At 41.8% G+C, this 25,492-nt stretch overlaps 1 protein-coding gene across 1 annotated transcript in view; it reads right to left on the bottom strand.

Annotated features, from left to right (window-relative positions):
- Nucleotides 1–799: 799 nt before the first annotated feature.
- The window catches only part of uvrag (UV radiation resistance associated gene), a 92,912-nt gene continuing 68,219 nt past the window's right edge, over nt 800–25,492 (bottom strand). The window contains exons 14-15 of the mRNA XM_085797342.1: nt 12,778–12,869; nt 800–1,803 (exon numbers count right to left, since the gene is read on the bottom strand). Coding sequence (XP_085653468.1) covers nt 909–1,803; nt 12,778–12,869 — 987 coding nt within the window. The 3' untranslated portion in view covers nt 800–908. The remainder of the gene's footprint in view (nt 1,804–12,777; nt 12,870–25,492) is intronic.

The following is a 25,492-nucleotide window of genomic DNA, read 5'->3' as shown; positions in this document are numbered from 1 at the left end:
CCCTCATCAAATACACAATCCAACAACCCCAAAACGCTCTGGTGGACAAGTTGTGACCTGCACATTCACCACGCTATGAGATAATAACAGAACGTTACCAGACAGAGTTGTTTTAGAGGTAAATACAGAGAACTGCTTGCGGAAAAACTGTTCCTGAAGGCAACGCGCGTCAGCGGTTTTGCATGAATTTACCTCTAAAACAACTCTGTCTGGTAACGTTCTGTTATTATCTCATAGCGTGGTGAACCAGAGCGTTGTGGAGTTGTTAGATTGTGTATTTGATGAATTTGATGAGGGAAACCAAGAAATCCCATGAGCCTCCGTAGCGTAGCTCTGAGCAGCTCGCGGCTCTGCTCCGCCGTTCTAAAAATAGCTTGCACCGACAATTAAAGGTAACAAACCTACTGCTATGACTACAGCGATTATGGCAATGGGCCAATTTGCCCAAATGTTGAACTATCCCTTTAAAAAAAACAAAGTGAGTGGCATATATGAATGGTCCCTGGTTGGTGTGGAGCAACAGACAACAGTAACGGACAATAAACCCTGGTGCGTCGGGCCAAATCGTTTCATGAATAAAGACTGCCTGAATTATCGTATTGAGGCTGCATGGCGTCAAAAATAAAAAGTTAAGCCAACTGTTCCAGTACTTCCACTTTTAACTGCATTCCATTGAAAAGATTACTTCGGAAATGTTTACAATAAGTGCAAATTGGTCGTTATTCCAGATCAGCTCCTATGATTTTTGATGCTGTGATTAGGAGGTGGAGGCGCCACCTTTGTCGTCTCAGTCCGTCTCGTCTCGTCTCCCTGCCTTTATTTGTCCAAACTCCCTGTGCAAGTTTTTTTTTTTTTCCATGCCTCCCCGTCCTGTCTCCTTTTACGTACTTGTAGGACTCTCTCCGTCTTCACTTCTCAGAGTTCTTGCGCGGTCTGCGGAAGCTGGACATGTTCTCGTTTAGTGCATAGATGCGCCTGGAGAACTCCTCGAAGCCGGCCACGTCCAGCTCGCCCAGCACCTGTTCGTCGCACTCCACGGCCACGGCGTGGTCCACGGGGATGCGGCGGTAGTCGTCGTCGTCGTCCAGCCGGGCCTCGTCCGCCGCCAGCCCTAATCCCACCACCACCGCCCCCATCCCCATCCCCATCCCCATGCCCATGCCCATGCCGAGGCCTAAGCCGGTCGCCTCGGTGCCCATGATCTCCTCGGCTTGTTCCACAGAGCAGCGCAGCTCGGCGGCCAGGCCGACGGGCGCCGGTCCGGGCACCACCGAGCCGTTCATGGCGCCCGTGTGCTGCTGCTGAACGACCCCACTTTCCTGCACTGTGCTGCTATTGGGTGGCTCTTCTTTTTCTTCAGTCTTCTCTTCTTTATCTAAATCAATCTCTCTGTCAGCGCTCATGCTTCTCTCCTCCTTCACTTCCGTCTCTCCCCCGTCCTGCTTCTTCTCCTCCTCGTTGGCCTCTGTTGTCGTTGTGGTCTCGTTGAGGCTCAGTGAGGTCATGCTGGCGTCGAGGGAGGAGGACAGGTGTTTGGGCGAAGAAGGCAAGGCATCGGGGGCCAGACCAACGACGGCGGGGGGAGGAGGAGGAGGCTGCTGCTGTTGCCCCCCCTCGTCCATGGCCGTGTCGTAGCTGGGCGGAGGCGTCGGCTTGTACTTGTCGGCCTCGGAGCTCGCCCGTTTCCTCAGCCCTCGGTCGGGGGAGCTGGTGTGGTACGGGTAGCCGATCTCCGAGGCGGCAGACACACCGAGCTGGGACTTGGATGGCACCGGGATGGAGCTGGAGACATTGTGTCGGTCGCTGTGAGGAAGGAAGGAAGAAAAGCAGGAACATGAACAACAGCAATGACAACAGAACCACATTCAGAACAAAGTTAAAGGCTGTAGTGCAACTGTGTGAGGCTTTACACTTTCTTTTTTTCTTTCTTTTTTGTTGTTGTTATGGTCACTGCTGATTCTGACATGTACTACTTTTGTTTCCTTTGTCTTTGTTTTATTGTGCTTGGGTGTATATTCTTTGTTAAAGGGATAGTTTAACATTTTGGCAAATTGGCCCATTGCCATAATCCCTATAGTTTTTTGTCGGTGCGAGCTATTTTTAGAACGGCGGAGCAGAGCCGTGAGCTGCTCAGAGCTACGCTACGGCGGCTAATGGGATTTCTTGGTTTCCCTCATCAAACTCATCAAATACACACTGAGTTGTTTTCGAGGTAAATTCATGCAAAACCGCTGATGCACGTTCCCGTCAGGGGCAGTTTTACGGCAAGCAATCTCTGTATTTACCTCTAAAACAACTCTGTCTGGTAGCGTTCTGTTATTATCTCATAGCGTGGTGAATGTGCAGGTCACAACTTGTCCACCAGAGCGTTGTGGAGTTGTTGGATTGTGTATTTGATGAGTTTGGTGAGGGAAACCAAGAAATCCCATGAGCCTCCGTAGCGTAGCTCTGAGCAGCTCGCGGCTCTGCTCCGCCGTTCTAAAGATAGCTTGCACCGACAATTAAAGGTAACGACCTACTGCTATGACAATATGGATTATGGCAATGGGCCACTTTGCCAAAATGTTGAACTATCCCTTTGAGTCAATATTCTGTCCATTAGTGTAATTCCTTGTATTGGTCTTCTATGGTTCTTCTATGTATTTCTCATGTGTCTTTTTTTTTACTATTACAACAACCTGCCTGGATGACGGAAATTCAATTTACATGTGTACAATGTCCACTCTCCCCAATCTAAAATAATAATAATATTCAAAAATGTAGGTAAAACATTTAGGTTATTTCCCTTCTGCTACAGTATAGTGAGCCTTTATCTCTCCAGCCAACATGACTGACATGTCCAAAAGTGCTAAATGTGACACCCAGGTTTCTACGTATTTGGACCTGGTTCTCCATTGATCTCATCTGCAACCGACCGCTCTCCTCTCCGCCCCAAAGCGCCCAGCTCCTTTCCTCTGATCCAGGAGAGACAGCTGCAGTTCTTTGTAAATCACTCCACCTTACAACACTCTGAAAACATTTGTGCAGCCTCTGAGACCAGGCCTCACGTAGCCATCCAAGTATGTCAGACATTCTCCTCCATAACAGATAACAGACTAGGGCTCTGGGACACCCCACCCTGCCCAAGTGCTGGAGCCATAAATTTACTTAAATGGGGGCCTCACCACCTCTTCCGATAGCCAAGGCCATGTATAATTCACCGGACTACTTAGTGGTCTGCTTAACAGGACCGGTCTGCTATCTCAGGAGCTCGGGCACGGTGCTGCCGGGGTCAGAGGTCAAAGCGGGGCCTCTCTGTTCTCTGGTGATTCACATGTGTTGGTTAAAGAGTTAAGGACAAATCTCTGCTTGTTCAGTTGGATGTGTAGTAGTAGTAGTAGTCCCTGTAAATTTTCTCCTGTCACTTGGCACAAGCGAAAGGGAAGCCTTGCCTAAAAACAGTGGGCGCTGATGGGAGCAGCGGTTGACAGATGCGTTTACTAGTGTACTAGATAGATAGATAGATAGATAGATAGATAGATAGATAGATAGATAGATAGATAGATAGATAGATAGTAGATAGATAGATAGATAGATAGATAGATAGATAGATAGATAGATAGATAGATAGATAGATAGATAGATAGATAGATAGATAGATACACTGCTCAAAAAAAATAAAGGGAACACTTAAACAACACATTGTAACTCCAACATCAATTACATTGATCATTTTTATGTTATTTTGTTCTCAACACACTCTACTATATATTGAATAACGATTTTAAACTGCAATATTTCATTAATTGAGATCTAAGATGTGTTGTTTAAGTGTTCCCTTTATTTTTTTGAGCAGGATAGATAGATAGATAGATAGATAGATAGATAGATAGATAGATAGATAGATAGATAGATAGATAGATAGATAGATAGATAGATAGATAGATAGATAGATAGATAGATAGATAGATAGATAGATAGATAGATAGATAGATCCATCTATCTGTAAATTTTCTATCTATCTATCCCTGTAAATTTTCTCCTGTCACTTGGCACATGCAAAAGGAAGTCTTTGCCTAAAAACAGTGCCGCTGATGGGAGCAGTGGTTGACAGATGCGTTTACTAGTCTAGTGTACTAGCTTTGCCGTCTAATGGACAGTTTCACCACCAAACATGTGAAAGGCTTGTAAAAAAGGGCCCCGACCTTGACCCACGCAGGCACCCTGCCGAGGTGGTCCCGACAGGGTTCACAGGCAGGACGCCGCTGAGACGAGAGCAGAGGGGCTGTCTAGTTTTTTAGAGAAACTTGTCAAACTTCAAAGCGCCGGCGGTACAGTAAACGAGAACCATCCTTCGTCTGAAAGGTACAGTATGAAACCTGTTAGGCTAACAACCTGTAAATACTGCACCACTACCATTTCTGTTAATTGAAGGCGCACGGATGTGAAATGTTGGATATTGGATAGTCATCTGAGGTCAGGGTTAGGCAAACAAAGGGATCGGGTAATGACCTGATCCTGTGAGAGCCTTCGTCTTAAGTGGGCAGAATGGGAGATGGGCTGTGCTTTACTTGGCAGCGCATATCCATGAAAACACATCGTTTAATATAACTGGCTTCAACGTGCCCCCTCCCCTAACAAACACATGGTTAATTCTGCAGCAAAGCATTTTTTTGAGGGGGAAAAAATGGAAACAATATGCTCCTTAACACCTAATTTTCTGGGGAGACAAATGGAATAAAAAGAAAATATATGAGTTGAATGATTCGCCATCTTAAACACTTATCTGTGACTGCGATTCCAAATGAAACCATCATGGGCTCTTTTGGAAACGGTCCAAAAATTCAAAAATGTGATTTGAAGGGCAGGAATAAAGACAGATGTCATGAGAAGTCAATTATCATTTAAATAAGTGGAAAATCTGGTTCAGACTCTTTGAAACACAATACAGCTTTGGGGAACCGGAGACAGCTGGTACGGCGGGGAAGTCTAAGGTTTCAATGCATCATTTATAACAAGCTAGGAAGTGACTATACGTCGTTTGAGCTTGACAGAGCGATGTCCGACTCCTTACGGCAACGGCTGATTAGATGGCTTTGATTTTAATCATCGTCAGCTATTTCTTCTCCACTTCCCCCCCAGCAAACTCTCTCCTATAATCCATTTACTCGGGTTTTAAATGGCCAATTAACAAATATATTATTGATACTGGCAAAAAATCACATGGTCATCGCACCAACTCTTTAGTATAATGAGGAATCTTGTATTTGGACCATGTTATTTTGTTCCACTGGGCGCTTTGGTTGGGCCGGCATTAGTTCTATTATTTGTGTCAAACTGAGCTGCAGCGTATGAATAACAGAGAGAGAATGGGTGTGCGAGCGAGTACTCGAGCCAAGCAACCCTCTGGGCAGTCATAACATTTTTTCTTGAAACATTTTAACTCTGATGACATGTTTTTTAATGCCAGCAATTAGTCTACACATGTATAGCCACTGTGACCATATGTGCCAAATAAGGGTGCTGGGAAGACAGAACTGCTGAAAAACATTTCCTAAAGTTGTTTGGAAAAGCTGGAACTCATACAGCAGCGCCATTACAGAATAAGGCCAAATATACTCCCATGGCATGAGCTAACTGTGTCTCTCGTTGACATTCTCCGTGCACTGAATGAGATTTTTCATATTCTTCATAAACATTTACTCTGTTCCCTCTCAGAAATTTCCTTCGCCTTGTATAAACTATTCAGACAAACAGCCCTTAAACTGCTTTTGAATGTAATTCGAAGGATGGTCGCTGGGTTGGCCCACCACTTTGGCCCGGACGCTGAAATATCTAACCTGTTATTGGATACACTGTGATTATATTTAGGGCATACAACAAGTTCTGACTTTGTTAGGAACCCTCAGTCAAAACTAATGCAGTGTAATACAACCATTCTGCAGCAAATCACATCCTGTCCTTTGTGATCACGCATTGGAATCAAATACTAAATATAAAAGTCATGACAGAAGATTTATTGCAGGCCTTTTGTATTAGAGAACGTCAGTTTCAGCTAGATGTACCTAATAAACCGCTGAGTGGTCACATTCATGGTCCTCACGACTCCGGTGATCCGATTTTCCTCTCGAACCACCATGAAGTTGACATTTGTGAGGAAGTGTTATGACTCTGGCGATCCGTCGGAATTTTTCATCAAAAGTTGGTTGGTTAATTTCCAAATTCTTTCAAAATAAAAGCACGCCAAGGTGGGCATTATCCCCGTGGCTATGTGACAGAGCTCCTGGCGGCCAGGGGAAACTTTTTAGTTTTGGGTTTGAATATTGCAATACTGCTTCTGAATTTTGTTGAGAGGGTTATCACCTCTGATTTGTTGCCACGTATCTCCTCCTCATGACAGATATGCTACCGGTGTTACTCATTACGCATTTTTGGCATTCCTCGTCTCATAAGTATGTTTAATGTTTTAACTTCTCTCTACAAATAGACTTTTAGACGGACCAAAAGAGCACTAGGCTTGCTTCAGGCACTCACTTGCTATAGAGCCAAGGATGGTTAAGTAAAAAGCCTTTAATGAATCAGGGCAATAATAATTATAAAACAATAGTCAAACTTTATTTTAAGCTCCACATCACCTGGAGTTAACTCTTTTTTCTACTTACTCTTTTTAGACTTAAGTTTTTATTCTTATTTTCTTTATTTCTTTTTTAAAATTTTTTAATTTTGTTTGGAAAAGGTATTTTCCATCAGAATCAACAATACAAAATTAGTATTTACCATAGTCCTTTTACCATTTATGCAACAATTTATACATACAGGTGAGCAACAAGTTTGTGTGGTAAAGGACAGTCCTCCTGATCCTTCATAAGCATCCATTGTCACTTTCCTGAGAACAAAGTTTTTATTCTTATTTTCTGTTGCCAGTAACACAACTACCCAAACTATAGCAACTGTGTCAATAATAATAATAATTGCTAAAATGAATATATTGTGCAAAATGAAAAATCCCACCCACCCATATATGAAAATGTAGCTAAACTATACCGGGCTCAGATTTCAGACTGTACAGCTTGGGCTTCGTCCGAGGCATTCATGACAAGTAAAGTGAATTCATGATAGCAGCTCGACACACAATACTGATGGGAAAAAGGTCTGTTGCTCATCTCTAATGTATAATACGCAGCTGTGCAGTGATAGGTTCCCTCCACTGGCAGCACAGGCAACACTAAGTCTTTACGTTTCACCGGGCCTCTCTCTCTGCTACATTACTCCAACAACAACTTGACTGCACACTGTAAACGCTGCTAAAAGGCCTTTGCCTAAATCATCACGCAGAAAACTTGACGTGCTGAGCCAGAAATAGCCCTCATTCCTCCTGAGCTTTTTGCCTGCTCTCTTCCTTTCCACTGCTGATGTCAAACCTGGCATATTTCAGGCCGACTCAGGAATTCGGTAAGCCAGACCTTTTCCACCGTCCAGTCCCCCCACAGGCTTTACAACATGTCCCTGTTCATATCCAAAATCCGGCTACGGAGCCACGATTTTGGGCCAAAACAAGCAATGGCAGATAAGATTTTGGGTGTTTGATGTGGTTTAGGGAAATCCCTGTGAAACTTATAATGTGTTATGGTGGAAGCAAAGTTTTCTTTTTGTTTTGACAGGGCAGGACGTATCTACTGGCTGGCTTCGGAGGACAGGGAATCACCACAGAAAAGCATGAGCGACATGATCAACAAGCTCACTACGTTAATGATGTATCACATCTTGTCCAACAACGACACTGTTTTTAAAATATTACTCTTGATATTGCTGCTGTACAGTGACATTTATTTTGGCAAAATATTGTCTGCAAGCCAAAAGGGAACTGAATAAAATAAATGTAAACCAGTACAGTTTTGACAGTTTTCATACTAATCCCATACGGCCATATTGACAGCAAGATAAAACTAAATAATAACTTAAAAGATTAGTTTTGGAAAATATGCCTATTCATTTTTGATCTGAGGAGACAATGGGTAAATAACCCTATGGTAAGTATAGCTTGGAATAAAGATTGGAAATAGGGAATCCATTAGCCCAGCTCTGTCAAAAAGGCACATTTAAAACTTAGTGACAAAGTATCTTGGGCATTTTCTTACTGTTGATTGGCACGATGATAGAGATATTTATACTGTAGGCAGTGTTCTAAGCAATATGTTCAAGCTAATATGCTCCTTCGTAGGTTTAGTATGTGCTCAGTTGATGTTAAATGTTCCCTGTTTAGATCTTTCTGTACACCTATGTATACAGCTGTAGCTATAAGAAAAGCAGTATGCGGCGGCTCATAGTGGCCTACAATGATGGACTGAGGTTGTTGCTTCAGGTGCCCAGGTGGCACAGTGTGAGCCAACTCTTTGTTAATTTAAATGTAACCAATTGTGAATCACTTCTAAGAAATTTTATGTATTTTATGTATTTATGTGCCGCCTGGATGACTCGGGGGAACAGCATTATTGGGGCTTTGATTAGCCCTGATAGGAGCTGCTATAGGTATTCATCCAGGCTTAGAAAAAACTGGTGGGATAGTCTGCTTATGAATTATGTGGAGAGTTGATTCTCTATCTGTGTGTCTGTCTTTTTCTCTCTCTCCTTCTTAAATCTGTTTTATCATGTTTCTGTTTGTTGTTGTTGATATGGACCGCTTGTTGTGTCTGCAATAAAGATTAATAATAATAATTATAATTAGTGCTTGAAGTGCTTAAAATCTTATACTCAGTCTTGTTTGTTCCTTGTTTTCGAGTCAGTGTAGCATAACCCAGCCTTGCCCCCCTCTACTTCCAGTCTTTATATTAAACTAACCTAACCGTTGAATTAAGATTATTCAGTTTAACAAACTATCAACAAAGAACAGTGTACTTATTTAACTATCTTAGGTGAGGTTGACTAGACACCTGATACCATGTGAATGTGTGATATCCTACCATGTTCTTCATTCTTGTTCATGACTAGATCATGAGCTGTACTGTAAAACATTACTGGGTTGAAAATGTACTGTCGGTACTGATCTGTAGTTTGAGCTCTAATCTCCAGGAACAAGTTTTATTGGATTTTGGATCATGATTTTTATTGGATCATGTTATAGTGATTTCTTTCAAAGAGAGAAACATAAACATGTGGTTGGTTCAAATAATGGTTTTACGTGACAGAGGGAGAAAAAAAATGAATTGGCAATGGCAGTATTATTCCTGAAGGATGAGGAGGAAACGATGTTTGAGAAACTACTGTACTGTACTCTACCTTTGCAGAATATCACATGAACCATCAGAGAGGGTTTAATCCTTCCAAAGCATTTATTATTACAAATGTAGTGAATTCATACTGTAGGGCACTTGTCAGGTTTAATTTACCTTGCAAATTTTAGGGTTAGTGTTGGTATATAAATTTGTGTATATTATATCCTTTTATCCGTCACGGTTGAGACTGCAACTGTCGAGATGTCACAACCCTTTGTATACATCATGTAACACAAGGGGGACTACCGCGGTTTTGCTAACTTCTGACTCACTATGGGGTCTTTGGGGAAGTTCACATCACATCCTCCAGCTGCGGTGTTGAATCTGCCTGGCCAGGCGCTCTGCCACACCTTGTACGTAGCCCTGCTTCCAGGCACCGGAGTGGGATTAGGGCCCTGTGAACCTCTGCCAAGCCCTCAGTGGATGTGGAGCGGCAAATGGGAGCATGTTGAATGCGTTTGCTTTGATCTCAGCAGACTGTGCAGTTTACAAAGAATTGGTTTCTGGTACTGTCTCTGTCTCGCTCTGGGTAATAGATTCACCATTTTTCCGCTGTTTCTTATCCTTCAGCAAGATTTATAAAAAAAAAAAGAAAAAGAAAAAAACCTATACTGCCCATTTTTCACCAGAGCTTGACTGTATACATTATGAAATGTTATGATGTGTTTCTGAGATGGTACTGTTTGGAAATGTATGAAGATATGATCAGCAGCTTGACAAGCATCTATAGTCCACTGTGCAAAATGGACAGACTTTATAATAAACTCCTTTGTCTCCTTACGCACAAAACTGCTTTTCCTCAAATTTTCCATTTGTATCCTGTATAAAGCGATTCTGCGATACTACTGCTGTGTGGGTCTCGGCCCTTTGGGAAAGGGTCTCCCTGCAGACTGGATGAAAGCTGAATTAGTTCTTTATGGCGGGAGGAACCGCTTCCAAATCTGTTCTGGAAACAGTTCCCTTGGTCCTATCCTTCATCATCCCTCTTTGGATACATGGAAGAAAGAAAGAGGTGGCAAGGAGGGATAGAGGAAGCAGATTAGCCTCTCTCACACAGTCTATAAGATAATTACCTGCAGATGCAACGCTGCCCTCTTATATATTCATATTTCATAAAGCTGGGTCCCAGCGCTGGAAACTGTATCTGAGTTTAGTCTTTTTCAAACAGGGAATGAAAGACTGGAACTGATATGGGAAGAGTATGGCCCAACAGTGTGTGAAGAAAATTTAGTGCGTGTCCTCTATATTGGAAGGGAATGTGAAATAGCCCCCTCCTCATCCTCACTGGAGACTTTAATTTAGGCTGACGCTGCAGTGTGAATGGTGTTATGATGGAAGGTATTACAACTGTGACTCATCTTAAGTGTTATCACACTGTATCAAAGTTCGTTTAACTGTGTTTATTATTGTAACCATGCAGTGGTTTAGTTTTCTCAGTTTTTGTAGCCTACCTAAAATGATCTTGTCTAAATGAAACCATTTTACAAATAGATAACTAACATTGTCCTCATTACATCACTATACATTGTACTTTTGAAGCCGTTTCCTCTGCTTCAGCCTTTCTGCTAAGTAAAGCCAAATGGCTGCGTCATATCATAAATAATTTAGAGTGATGTCAGTCTAACTCCCAACTAATCTTCCTTTCTAAATGTTGAATTAAACATCTAAGTTATTGCTAACTGCGGCGCCTCAGCAGTAAAGACAATATGAATGACTGATGTAAGTGTGTGTTATCTGCTGAGTGTTGTTTCAGCCCGCTGATCTGAGGTCTGTGTCAGCAGCACAGAGCACTTTTGTACCCGTCCCTGTGGTCTCATTGTCACACAGGAGTGTGTTTGTGGGCAAGCCACTGTGGAACGGTTACACTTCCACCCCCACTTCTTAAAAACGTCCATGCTTGTGTACACATGTGCATAGACACACACAGCTTCAGGGTTTAGCGGGCCCATGCTTTCATCTCATCTATCTTTGGGCCCTTCCACTTCCCATTAAGGAGGAGGGGGGGCGATGGAGGGCTGATTTGGGAGCTCAGCCTTTTCATGGCTTCTTTCCTTTCAAAACAAAAGATTATTCAATTAATGTGTGTAATACACATTTTCCCCTTTGCTGACCCCGGGAGGGGAGTGGAGATCAAAGACAGCCCTCTCTCTCTTTTTTAGGACAGTGGAGCTGAGGCCTGATGTCGACCAACTCCCAGGTTTTAGTGGAGGGTTACTCACAGGGCACAAGACTGTAGAAGGAGCGAGGCAGAGATCTGAGCATTCCTTCAAACTGGGACAAAGTGACTGCTGCAAATCTCATTAACAACGGCTCTTTCCAAATGTGGAGGATGATGCTCAGAGGTGGTGCATCATTACAAAGGTCTTTTAACTTTTACCTGAGAGATCCACACGATCTCAGGCAATATTCTGTTTTACTATTCTGTGACAGACCCCCGTCCCATATTATCATCTGTGCCCATATACAATACTATCCTTATTCCGTTATACAGAGGTTGCAGTCAGGACTTGGAGAAGCTAGAACGATCTGCCTGAGGAAATCAGGTCAGCTGAGTCTGTGACTTCCTTTAAGTCTTTTCTTAAAACATACTTTTATCAGACAGCTTTCCCTGGATTTCCTGTCGTTTGACCTTCTTTTGAACTGTTTTAACATCTTTTAAAATACCTCTGTTGTACCTTTATTTTATAGACCTAATTGGTTTATAACTTCAATGATAATTTTATGTGTTGTAATATATGTTTCAGTTTGCTGCATTTGTCAAGTGGATTGTGAAAAAATTGCTAATAATCTATGTGAACAATCAGAAAGAGATTGCGACACAATAAATAAAGTCTTCCATGTGCTCTATACATAACCATACATGTTAAACATGCAGACTGATGGATTTTTAAGGCTGCAGGAAAACTAAAGTTATCTGTATTGGACAATCATTATTTTTGCCCTTTTTTCTCCCGCTCAGATTTATGTCACCAATATCTGTTGATCATAAAGACTAACTTAGTAAAAGTACAAAATAAAAGTGTGAGCTAAAAACTGTGAGTAATCGGTAACACATTATAATAAGTACACACTATTAAGCATTAGTTAAGCATTAATAAATACTGAATTCTTCATTTATAACGCATGAATACTCATTAGTATGTAGTTTATAAACACAGTTAGTGCTTATCAATGATGAGTAAAACATTTTTTACTCCCTTTATAGTAATATTCATGTGTTATAAATTATGAATTCAGTATTTAATGCTAATAGTGTGTGTACTTATTATAAAGTGTTACCAAGTTATCTCCTAAGCCAGCTCTCTCCCAGTCTAAATTGTCTACACAGACATTATGCTAAATTGTAATGCATAGTTACTGTACAGTAGGTTTTATTCTACTGAAAAGCGATTTGTTCTGTTGAAAATAAAAAACCTCTGTAATTTCAGATATATCAAGTATCTCTTAGGCTTCAGTGACTTGAATTGAGGTGTGATATCTAAAAATAATGTTGGTGGTGGTGGTGGTGTGTGTTTGTGGCTCTTACCAGCGGACCAGCAGCCCGTGCTCCAGGAAGTTCTTCAGGTTGGGTAGTGTCTGCTGCAGGTCCGGGGTGGTCAAGCCATGTTGATATCTCAGCTGCAAGAAAAAATGGAAAAGGAGACACTCATTAACTCTCAAACAACACACAACATCATAACGAGCTGTATGTCCGATCCAGTGTGTGGTGACCCAGCACTTCTGCACATGCTGTTAAGACACAAATATACATTCTTTATGTTAACATGTAGGGTAGAGAAGAAAGAAATAGAACCTAAAGAAGAGGTATGAAGTCCACATAGTTTCAGCATGACACATTTCTATTCTCACCATCTGACTATTACTCATCTGGACACAGTTTCATCCCTCCCTGATACCAGGCATGTGCACTAACACATAAAGTGTGCTGAAAGACAGGGGGTGAGATATGGCTGACAAGTAAAACAAAACTTGCTGTTAAAACACCTGAATGAGGGGCACGGAGCGCACATTAGAACCCTTATTTAATTCTCCTGTAATCTCTCCCTCGATCTGTCTTCTTTCTTCAGCAGAGCCACTTCTAAATTTGGCCTTGAATGTTCCTCCTGTGCCACAACGCTTTATTTCAAGATAGAATCAAATCCTGTGGAGGAAAAAAAAAAAAAAACACGTCGGACGGCCACCTTGAAACTCCAGCTCTGGTGCCAGACACATCTCCTCCAACAGTTGAGCGATGTCACAGCGAGCCGCCTCTTGTCCTGAAGAGTTTATTTAACCTATATTACTGAACAGCAGAGGAGCATCAGGCCGCACGTCCAGCGTTATATCTCCCAGGCCGCTCTGTCACACACACTGCCTGCTCCAGCTGACATCTGTTTTGTTTCCACTTGGGTGCCAAGACAACCACACTACTTTTTACACACACACACACAGTTGTGGTAAAAGGATGAGGTACTGCACATGACTCTGACACACCACTCACCGTGAGTAACTTGTTGCTCATTCATATATGACCACATAATGGATGAGCGGTACGGTAATAAAGGAATTACAGAGAAATAAATGGTTTAGCCTGAAAGGTCAAAGGTCACATGTCATTTTTTTTCTTTTTTTTTTTAGTCTAGAGTTGAGTTTGGTTTTACACTTTCGGAGACAAATTGTTTTCAGGGTATCAGCAGCACTACAATCACATCCATACCACTTTTCTTGTGACAGATGTTGTAATATTCAGTCAAGGCATACTGTAGCTGCAGCACATACATAGTGGCTCTTGTAAGGTTTGATTAATGGCCAGAGGAGTGGCATATAAGCATTAACACGAAAGGTCATGCTGACAGAGTACACACAGGCCACATGTGCATGTGTGTCAAATTTCTACTCAACATAAAAATGGCTAAATCCCTCTTCGTCTGAACAGCTGCCAGAACCATGTATAAACTGTATGGTATGAATGGTTCGGTATGTGTGGAACATGTACCAATGTGTTCAGTGTTCCAGTCTGTTGTTTGTGATCCGGCCTCAAATGGTCCGTGTCTGTTCGGGGAGTTAAAGAAACAACAGTTCTGACAATATCAGAGGAGAGGTTTTTTTTTTATTTTTTTATCAAAAGCAGCTCAGACTGGGGGAGTCGGACAAGGGGAAGGGTGTCGCCTTGAAACCCAGCTGGTGATGGAGTGGTCCAAAACCTACGAGAACAACACAGAGATCCATTCATGGCTCAGAGCAGACCTCAGGGTCTGACCAAATGACGGCACTACGCTGTCCACAAGGGCCGGCTGAACGGAATTGGGTTTGAAACAGTAGGCCAAGATCAATAACACCACCAGTTTAGAAACAGAGAGAGCATAGCAACACCGGGCAGGAGGGCTTGCTTGTTCTGCGGCCAGACGCTAAAAAAAGGAAAATCCCAATCTCATGGATATCTTAGAGAGTCACGGTCTAGAAAATACGAGTTAGAGACCATGAATCAGATATCAGGGAAGAATAAACACTATAGCCGGAGCGGAGGTGCACGGTATTTGTTGGGTGTAGTGTGCAGTGTACTTTTCTTTGTTACTCAGGAGGCGTGACAAAGTGGTATATCTTAAATCCCATTACTGAGCCCTGCAGTGTGTGTAACAAACAAGTGTGTGTCTGTTAGGAGTCCTATGTCAAATTACATGCCCATATATCTCAATGTGTGTGGGAGCGATATAGAAAGCATGAGTATGCATTACTATGTGCGTCTCCTATTGTTTTTTCTTGCCAAGCATGCGGGATAAAGAAAGTGGATATGGGTGCAGACATGAGAGTGATGGCTGACGTCACCGGCTTGCTCCGAGCGTACTTCATTACCATGAAGCTCGTTGTGTGTGGGGGATTAAAAAATAGGAGGATGTTACTAGAAGCACATGTGTAGATGGCGATGCTTTATATTTCTGAGAGTCCAAGGCTTCTTCTTCATAATGTATGCCTCCAACAAGCCAACACATAGGAATCCAATTCCAGCTGCAGACACGTTCGTTCACTCAGGGCTTTTGTCCATGCAGTTGTCTGCCAGAGTGGGCACCAACAACACTTGAGCTAAGTGTCAGGTTGGCAGCCACCAGCGCCGGCCGGGCGACTGCAGCTTCACACTGTCTTTGTAATGATGAGGTGCGGCTTAACGCGTTCAGACAGGTCGGGAGATGGAATACTGCAACCCCACGGCTGACCCAGCGCTCAGCCAGCCAGACTCAGACTCTATCTATATTCATAAACTGGTCTGGCCCTCCCTGGTGGAAACCGCATTAAGTTTCTCCTCAGAGTGCACTGAATGTGTATATATGTATGCGAGTTCCTCATGAACTTAGTCCGGGGAAAGGCATATAGTATTCTCAATGCTGGGTGTCGAGTGCGCAAACATCGCCCCCCTCCTCCCTCCCTTCTTTGCCGCTCGCCAGAGACAAACAGAAAAACATTAGTGACCCGGCGGCCGTGTCATCTGGGGGGAAAAGAAAACAGAGAATCTTGTAAAAAGAGACAGAAACGCAGGAGGCAGCTTAATGACACGAAGCTGGGTGTCATTTCCAATCGTTGCACCACGAAAGCTCTGGCTGATAGGAACAAACAGCTGAAGAGTGAAGGTTTTATATCCTAGTCTGTGAACCCAAACTGTTGCATATCACAGAAATAAAAAAATACTGCATTGTTTCTAACCCAAAACCAATAAAATGAGCATCTTGGAAAATTTTGGTCCAAAAAAACCAAAAGAAAAACAGACTCTGAGTGTTTCTATGTCAACAGCTCCAGAACCAGATCATACCGATTGCTCAGAATCAGCTCACTTGAGACAGCTTGTCATTCCCAGTTTCCCTTTCACACGTCCTGGTGGTGAATGAATGCTGGTGGACTTCGTTGCGTGCTGCTTGTGCGTATATGTGTATGGCAGAGCGCTCTGGAGCTAGCAAGCTGGCCACGGGGTTCTTTGTAATGGGACTAACCAGACCGTGGTGAGAAATTCCCAGGATCCATTGAAGGCGGCTGTAAGGCGAGAGCACCTATGTGGGGAAGGGGAGGGGGGCCGGGGGGCCGACTGGGGGCCCCCACTGTGGCTCTTTCACATGATGACATAGTGAAACAGATCTGGCCAGGTCTCCTCATCATCGCTCACACCTTTGTGTCTGGACACTCCCTTCGCTGTTCACCTTGTCAACACACACACACCGCTCAGGACTTTACGGCCCTACAAAGGCAAAGTGCAGTATCTGTAAAAATGCCAAACTGAGAAAAAACTGCTTTTTGTGTTTTTCATTGTCAGGTTTAAGCATCAAATTATGAATAACTAACAAGTCTATAATTGATTAGATAAAGGTGGACTGAATTAAATGTCTTTTGTAGTTTGTCTTTCTGACCAATTTTGCCCATATTTTGTGACCAATTTTGACAGTTTTATGGCAGATACTGCACTTTTGCCCTGGTTTTGGTGCAGATAGTGCACTTTGGCTTGGTATTAGCTACAGATACTGCACTTTGCCTTGGTTTTACTCCAATGGAATTATAGAGTAAACTAGAGAATGCATTTCCTGAAGGAAATACGGGTGAATGCTGAAAGCTGGAAGCTGAATGAGCTGAATAAATTGTTGAAACAATGCTGAATTAAGTGAAGAAATTGCTGAACCAATCTTTAAGAGATGAAACATCGGTTTTACTCCAATGGAATTATAGAGTAAATTGAACGTAGGGAGTACAGTACTCCTTGCAGATACTGCACTTTGCCTTGGTATTAGCTACAGATACTGCACTTTGCCTTGGTTTCACAGTGCGTTTTTGGATGGACAGCAAAATAAAAAGCCCAATAACTTCGGAAATTTTAGCAGTACCAACATCAAATTCTACCAAATTGAAGAGAATATGCCACACTTTTGATTGGTCAAAAAAAAGAAAAAAAAGAAAAAATGCAGATACTGCACTTTGCCTTTGTAGGGCAGTTTAGAGAGACGCTACAGCGTGTGTAGTAGTAGTGGTATGACTGTAGGGTTTGGTATGAGTGTATATGTGTGTGTGTGAGAGTTTGGAGGACGAGGGTAACTGACCCATCACATCAGAGGTTCCTGGGGCTCTTCCTTATCCATCACAAAAGATAAAGTAACAACCCGAGGAATGCAGCATGTGTATACAACCGCCGGGCCGGCCTGCCAATCCACTGGAGCCGCGACCACACGTAAACACACTCGGGACCGACGAGAGCTGGCGGGATCCAGTCCGTTTACAGTACACGCCACCCATCGTTTGACAGAACCTGCTTGTTTGCCCTGAGCTCTGTGCAGCGGCTAAACAAACACGGCCCGGCTTATGCCACATATTACTGTTTCCCTGAGTTTGTCAGTACTAATCACCTTCAGATCGGACCTCGAGTGTGGGCGGCGGGCTACGGAGAATTTTGAGGTTGATTGCTGATGATGTGGTGTCGGCGGGTGGCCCAGGTAACAAAGCATATAAGACAACCCCCACCATCCCTCCCCTCTTCCACATCTTTCATGAGATCACTGTAGAAGGTGCTTGTCAGTGCTACAGTACATCTCAACAGTTCAACGCTTTGCACATTATTAGCATCACTTGACAGGAGGTTTTTTTTTTTCCATTGTCAGTGGAGACCGGAGGAAATTTGGGAGACCGGATATTTTCATCAAGAGCGATGCACTTCATGTGTCAAGAGGTTAAAAGTCTCCAAATCAAACTGCATCACGGACAATTACCCAGTGATTTATAATCAGCAAGCTGTTGTCCACCGAGGTAAAAATAGATTTTTTTTTTTTTACATAGTACGTAGGTTTTACATATTCCCTGGGGAAGATAATCAGGGAGCTCATTAGGTCATATGACAGCTGACCAGGTGTTCCTCCCTCCCACGTCCCTCTTGTCAGACTGTGGACCGGATAGTTCAGCAGAGACCATGAGGTTAATACAGACGTTTGTCTCCATACATACAATTCAAAAGTAGAGGAGTAGAGCTGTGGCAGATTACCTGCCAGTGGCAATAATTCAGGGCTCTGATGACTTATTCATGAAGATCTTACATACTAGGAAATGCAACAAAAACTTACATACAGAATAGGCTATATAATATAGGAGTTGAATGATAGTAAACCCATTTTTACTCCATGAGAATTGTGTAGTCGCTGTCTTTTATTATAATTTTTATATTTCTCAGTGTTTTATCTGATATTATGTTTTTCTTAGTGCTTTTATATGCTTTTAATTTACTGTATTTTAACTTTAACTTTGTTGTGCAGCACTTTGTTGTTTTTAAAACATGCTATATAAATAAAGTGGATTGGATTGTGTGTATCAATTTCTTACAGTGTAATGAAACAGTTCACTTCTGTCATCCTTTCAGCTGATCCTGCCAGTAAACGCTATGACGCAAACATGCTGTTAATTATTAAGGCAAAAACAAACAGTGTTTCAGTGACCTGTTTGCATAACAAGTGGTCATCACCAGTTTTTGAAAATCAAAGCACACACACACACTACAGCACATGGTAGTTACAACAAAACCGTTGCTTGTTAACTATTAAAATCTGGCAGGTTATATTGTATTCCTATGAAATAACCCCAAACTGTGTTAAGACGCTAATGAGCTGTAAATGCAGTAAATGTTTCATTCACATCTATGTGGACTGATGTGGGTGGTTCTATATACAGACCATTACTCAATGGTGTTAAAACATGTAATTCCAAGGGAGAAAAACAATAAAATGGTCAATAACCATGCGTTTCTTGGCTTGTGGGCGTCTTTAGTGTCCTCTGGAGTCGTTTGGCTGGAGCATGTCGACTATATAGGCCCCACACGCAGTTTTGTTCATGATTAAGCTCAAGAAGATATTAACTCATTGCCAAGTCTTTGCATGTATGCGATTCCCTCACACTACAGTACAATGCTGCAGGTGCAGCTTTACTCAGCTTGTTGTCATTAAATTTGTGTGTCTATGTCCTTCTTTATTCCTCTCGTTATGCCTCTTTGCTTTCGTATAAGCAGCTCACACAGTGGCACATCGATCTAATTATTTTTTTGTTTTTTGTTTACGGCTCTGTGAGTCACACAAACGGCTCAGGAGCTTTTGATCAAAATCTTTTTTTTTGTTTTTTCCCCGTTCGCCAACAAAGCTCGTACTGCCAACTACTCCAAGACTAGTCAAGCTTTGAGAAAATAAACACCCGTTCACCTCATTGGGCTGATATGGTGCAAAATGTCAGAACACTATATTTACATACTCAGAGATCTCCATGTAATCTCTTGTTTGGACGTTTCAATAAACAGTTTGACTCGTCCAGTAGAATTACGACATTGGCGTTGTCTTTTGTGGCCGAGCTGCTAAGCCAGACCTCATAACTTTTTGTGTTATACAGTACATTTATTTTAACTCAGAACCTACAATGGAATATATCTAAACTATACTTGACCATCGCATTAAACCCGGGGTTGGAAACAATATTTTTTTTTTCTTCTTTTTTGGGGGGGGATTTCTCACCTCATGGTTGAACCAGAAAACTTTCTCTGTTGAAGTGTTTGCCACATTGATCGATGGTAAAAGAAAAAGAAAATAAAATGTTTTTGCTACAAAATTTCCCCATTGGTGCTAAACCAGCAAAAAATACACCTCAGGGGCATGATAATGATGATTTATAATTTGGCTAAGTTTGTCTACTAACCTCTGGCACCAACAGGAGATACAAATAAACAATTTTAAAAACCCTTAAAGTCAAAGGCTGCCAGTTTAGATATTTACTGAATCATCTACCAAGGCGCATGAAAGAAAAACAATAATTTGAAGGGTGAGAATTTGAGAGTAAGAAATAAATATGAAACTTCTTCCTGGAACCACCAACGGTGTAAACAGCAAAGAAACATGGTGTAATATCGTACTTTCTTGTCTCAGCATCTCCTTCTTTTGTTTTTTGTTTTTTGTCTTCTTCAAGAACTTCATTTGATTTATATCAAACATATTCCCCCCACTGAGAAGCTCTGTCTAGCTCACTGGTGGATTTGAAATGGTTGATTATATTTGTTACAGTGTGGCGCTTCCATGATTCTGCCCATCTGGTTTATCCTGGGCACATAATGAAACTCGCTCTGTGCAGCCTTCACTCATCCGCTAAATAAATTACACTGAAATGTTGAGCAGGATGCACACAAAATGGCTACAGATGGGAACTTGAATATATGAGAGCAATATATACATTTTAGTTTTTTTTTTAACTTTATATTTGATGTGTATTTACTGTACATTTGTCCTTTGCCTTTTCTGTGGACCTGCTGTTTTTAGGCTTTACATTTGCCGCTCTGTATTGGACGGTGGTGGGTAAAACCTCACATGGTGATTGGGTAAAACCTCACATGGTGCAAAGGATATTCAAAACCTCAACAATCATGTGGTACAGCGTGGAATATGAAATCCAACTTGATTAATCACCGCAGCCTTTCATGTGTCTCAATAAATATACAGAGCAGGGCTCAACAGTTGTTTGAGTCTGGCTGGAGTCATATAATTCATTCACAGCAGAAATTCACTTCCCTTCAACGCGAACAGTTTTCTGGCCTTGACTGTGTGCCACGGTCATCATCATCATCATCCAGGCTTCAAACCAAGCTGGGAATCAGGATTCATAAACACCACAGCCGCTTGCTTACCACAGAAAATATCTTCCCACATATTTAGCGTGAAGAATTTCTGCTGTCTCATACTTGTCCTCTACGGATGATTTTCCATTTTCCATGCTAAATTTTCAGTTAAAATTACAATTACTTATGCGATTCTGCTTAGTTACATTAGATTTAGATCCTATGAATGGGCAGAAAATGCCACAATGAAATGCTGATACTTCGGTGTAATGGGCAGAGCAATGTTGTAATGGTTAGAGAAATTATTGCTCATCCAAATGGCCTGGCCTCAAGCTTTCCAAAGGGCAAACAAAAAGAGAGAAGGATCAACAAAGTATCACATTATTACTGCTTCTATGTCTGGAGTTTATTTTCATAAAAATGTTCCAAGGAAGTGAGACTCACAGAAGCAGCTACATAGAAACTCCCTAAGATCAAATATTCAGAGAAACTAAAAGAGTAGAGCTGAAGTGTGCTGTAGTTACACGAGCTTTCCGCTGCCACACGACGTCTCCTTTTTCCATTGATTGTAATTGTAGAGATGTTGGATAAGTCATTATCAGATTTTATGTCAATATCAAATGTTGACCAGTCGATAAAATGTTCCTGTTCATTCCAGAAATTAATCAACATGGGGGATAAATAAGAAAAACTGATGTCAGCTATCTATGGTTTTGAAATAATAAATGACAGTTAAACTCAATAATTAAATCGATAATGATAACACAACAAAAACCTGCCCTATAGTTTGTTTATGATGGATTTTAAATTCAAACAGAGAGGGATTTTTTTTCCCCCAGACATGAGCCTTCAGTAAAAAAATAACACTCTCCAGTGGTTGCAATCAAACCTCATTCTTCTACTGAGCAATGTAAACAAGGAAGTGCATGAGCAACAGTCAGAATATTAGGCTTATACGGGAAAAGAAATGTTTCATATGATGATGTGTTGGCCGGCCACATCGGAGATCAAACGTGTTTATACCTGATCTGAACTGAGGGGGCGGGAGGTCACTCTTGGTTTATTGTAGTTGGACCAAGAATGAAAAAACAGGGCTGGAGAAGAGAAGTGCAATCCCTGGTTCCTTTCTCACCTCCATACAGCTGGCCAATCACAGCGTGAAGCAGCTGTGAATGTTTCCGAAGGTATTCAAACATCCAACAAGCACTTCAGGGTATACTGGCCCCTTAAGACAACTGAAATACAGCTAACTGTTAACAGCTATTTGATGTAACAGGGACTGTTTCTGTGTTGAATGAAAGTCATGGGTTAATAATTTATGACTTATCAGCCGCTGCCATCTTAAGGCCTTAACTTTATAACTGATCTACCGCACATTAAATTCATCACCCGCAAACACAAGAATGCGAGCAAGATAAAATGAAAATGTCTTTTTGAAAAGGTGTCATTTGCTTTTTTTCTTCCAAGCTGGAGAGAAAGGTCTAAAAGTCTGAAATAAGGATTGAATGCTGGTCGGTCATTTTGTGCTACAGGCCAGAAAACAAAACAATAATAAAAAAAACTTTGCAACTTTGACATTGAAGGAGAGCTCAGTCAATTTTAAACATCAAAATCTGTCTACAGATGTTGGGGATGTATAGTGAATGAGCTATGTGAAGTCTGATAAATATCCTCAAGTGATGTCTGTTGAGTCAGTGTAGGTTGGACCATAAAATAGAAGATGTATAAAAAAATAAAATGAGGGTTAGGGAGCAGTAAACTAGGTACCCTGCTCCTGATAGTGATTACATTGGCCTGCTAGTATCAAACACCTGAAACTCAAATGGTCAAGATATATTGTGGGAAATGTAGGGATCATGTTTTGACAAGAAGTAATACTTTGTGGAATACAAATGACTTTTTATCCCATTTAAATGAATGAAAATGACTTTTTATTTCTTTTTAATGAATAAAAATGACCTTTTATCCCTTTTAAAGGAATAAAAATGACCTTTTGACCTTTTATCCCTTTTAAAGGAATAAAAATGACTTTCCCTTTTAAAGGAATAAAAATGACTTTTTCTCCCTTTTAAAGGAATACAAATGTGTGTTATATTGTTGTTGTAGGAGCACAATAGTTAAATCAGTGGAGTAACCTTTGGGTCGTCTTAAAGAGTCCACTCAAGATGTGCAACACCTAAAACCTTTCACTTTCATAAACACATCCACACCTCTGGAAGATTAGATAATATATAGAAGAGAAGTATGTTTAAGATTAATGTGTTTGACTAACTTATTGACTTTAGCAGCGACCTTATCACAGAAAGATGTTTAAGAACCAAAGCAAACCTGATGCTCAAGTGTCCATGGGAACTGCCCGACTGCGCAGCTCATACGGTCCTACTACGTTCAAGAACTTCCTCAACAGGTGAAACGTAATATTCTTTCTACTTCCTGTCTCTGTTGCCATTTCAAAAAAGCGTGTAATAAAACAGTTTTTATTATTGCACACTCAAAGTTCTTCCACTTCATTTAACATCCTTTAACTCGGCTCGCTTTCTCCTCTCGCTCTCCCTGCTCTCCCCTCTCTCTCTCTGTCTCTTCCACGCTGTGGTAATGTAATACAGGTGTGGTGTACTCGCTGCTCCCAAGTCCAATTCTAAAGCAGCCCTAATTCAAACCAGATTCCTCTGTCGCATTACTTGTTGTTACACTTTGCTGAGTATCATATTGCCGCCAAATTCAGTCAACAGATTTACATAATTACGGGAAAGGCTGTGTGAGATGAATAGGAAATTCAGTTATAGGGAGACCACCGGTGACCAGAGACCAATGTTAGTCTCCTTTGACCCCAATCACAGCGGGGAGGGTTGGAGGTGGGTACTGCCGTGCCCACAGTCTTAAAGGGATAGTTCACCAAAAATTCAAATTTCACTGTCTACTCACCCTCATGTCGACTAAGAGCTGTGAGAAGTTTCAGAGTCCTCCGTTCCTTCTCTGAGTTACGGGGGGGGGGGGGGGTCCGCGCAGCAGTATTTGTCCATATAATGGTTGTCAATGGATACCAACTTTCTTTGTCCAAAAAGACACACTAAAAAACATCCAAATACCTCCATACTGCTCGTCTGTAATGTCCCTCTTGTATTGAAGCCCCGACATGAGAAATTGTTCCGAAAAAAATTAAATAAGTCTATATTTTAAGCTTGTTTGTAGCCGAAGCTCCCAGTGTCTCAGTTCACTGAGACACTGTGTCAGTGCAAATCACGTGAGATTTGCACTGACCGGTGGAACAATTTCTCATGTCGGGGCTTCAATACAAGAGGGACATTACAGATGAACAGCATGGAGGTATTTGGATGTTTTTTGGTGTGTCTTTTTGGACGAAGAAAGTTGGTATCCATTGACAACCTTTATATGGACAAATACTGCTGCGCGGACCCCCCCGTAACTCAGAGAAGGAACGGAGAACTCTGAAAATTCTCACAGCTCTTAGTCAACATGAGGGTGAGTAGATAAAGAGTGAAATTTGAATTTTTGGTGAACTATCCCTTTAATGAGATCCCTTCATGATGTGGTTATTTAGTCTGTGGATGTGCTGGTCAACCAGGAGGTGAGCTGTGAGCATTGTGTGCTACACTGACATCTATTGGAGGAGCCACCAGCGTGGATATCGCTCTGCTCCTCGGGGGCTAATGACGCTCGCCACTGTAACACTGGAGCCAAGCTCAGTAACCTAACCCCCACACAGCCTGACCCTGTTTGTGAGGTCAACTTCCTGTTGGCAGTATATTGACATGCAGGACCGTCATCAATGGCGGCTCTCACAAGAACTCGGGGTTTCTTGATGAGGCATATTCGGAGAATATGCTAATTCTCTACTTTGTAGTTCCAAATTCAAAGCATACGTTTGTGGTCTGAACAGCAAATGATGCCAAACAGTGACGGGCACAAGATGTGTGGGTGCGGGTGAATGGAGGGAAACGGAGGCGAGGTTTGGCTCGGCACTCGTCTAGTGTCGTCTTTTTTTTTTTTTTTTAACCATGGAAAGATAAACTAATGGGGAAAGTGTTCCTGAACAAACACAACAAACTTTGCCCTAGTTGTAGGCAGCATACCTTCTAAACAGCACTGCCAAATATAGTCCTTAAAACATAATTTCAATTTTAACCAGAGTCTGATCGCACTCATTTTATTATTTGGAATAAAAGTGTTGTGGTATTTTACAAGGGAAACCTTTTTTTTTATATGTTTGTTGTGTTTCCACAAGGCCCCTAGGAAAATAGTGGGCAAGAGAGGAGCGGATGAATATATGGTTTGTGGGCAGGTGTCTATCCTGGCCTCGTGTTGCCCACAATTCCTCTCTAGTTCCACTGCTTGTGAATGGGCATATTATTTTCTTTCCTCTTCACTTTGCGGATGGCTTTACGACTGAGATTTTCTATTAGTATTACCACTGGATTGGAAGTGACAGGGAGAGCCTGGGCTGGCAAACCTATGTACATTCTTCCTCATCTGTCTGAGTTACCAGCTTTCAGATGTATTTCTCTGAAAGCCATGGTTGCTGAGAGCTACTTATCCAAAATGCCTGCTTATTTTAAATGTCTGTTTTAACAAGCTAGAAGTGTGAGAGAGTGAACAATAAGAAGAAATGAAGAATGGATAATAACTGACGTGGGACTCA

Source organism: Trachurus japonicus, chromosome 14, assembly GCF_045865225.1.
Source record: "Trachurus japonicus isolate A0001 chromosome 14, Traja_1.0".
NCBI lineage: Eukaryota > Metazoa > Chordata > Actinopteri > Carangiformes > Carangidae > Trachurus > Trachurus japonicus.
This window is presented reverse-complemented; position numbering and strand designations above follow the sequence as displayed.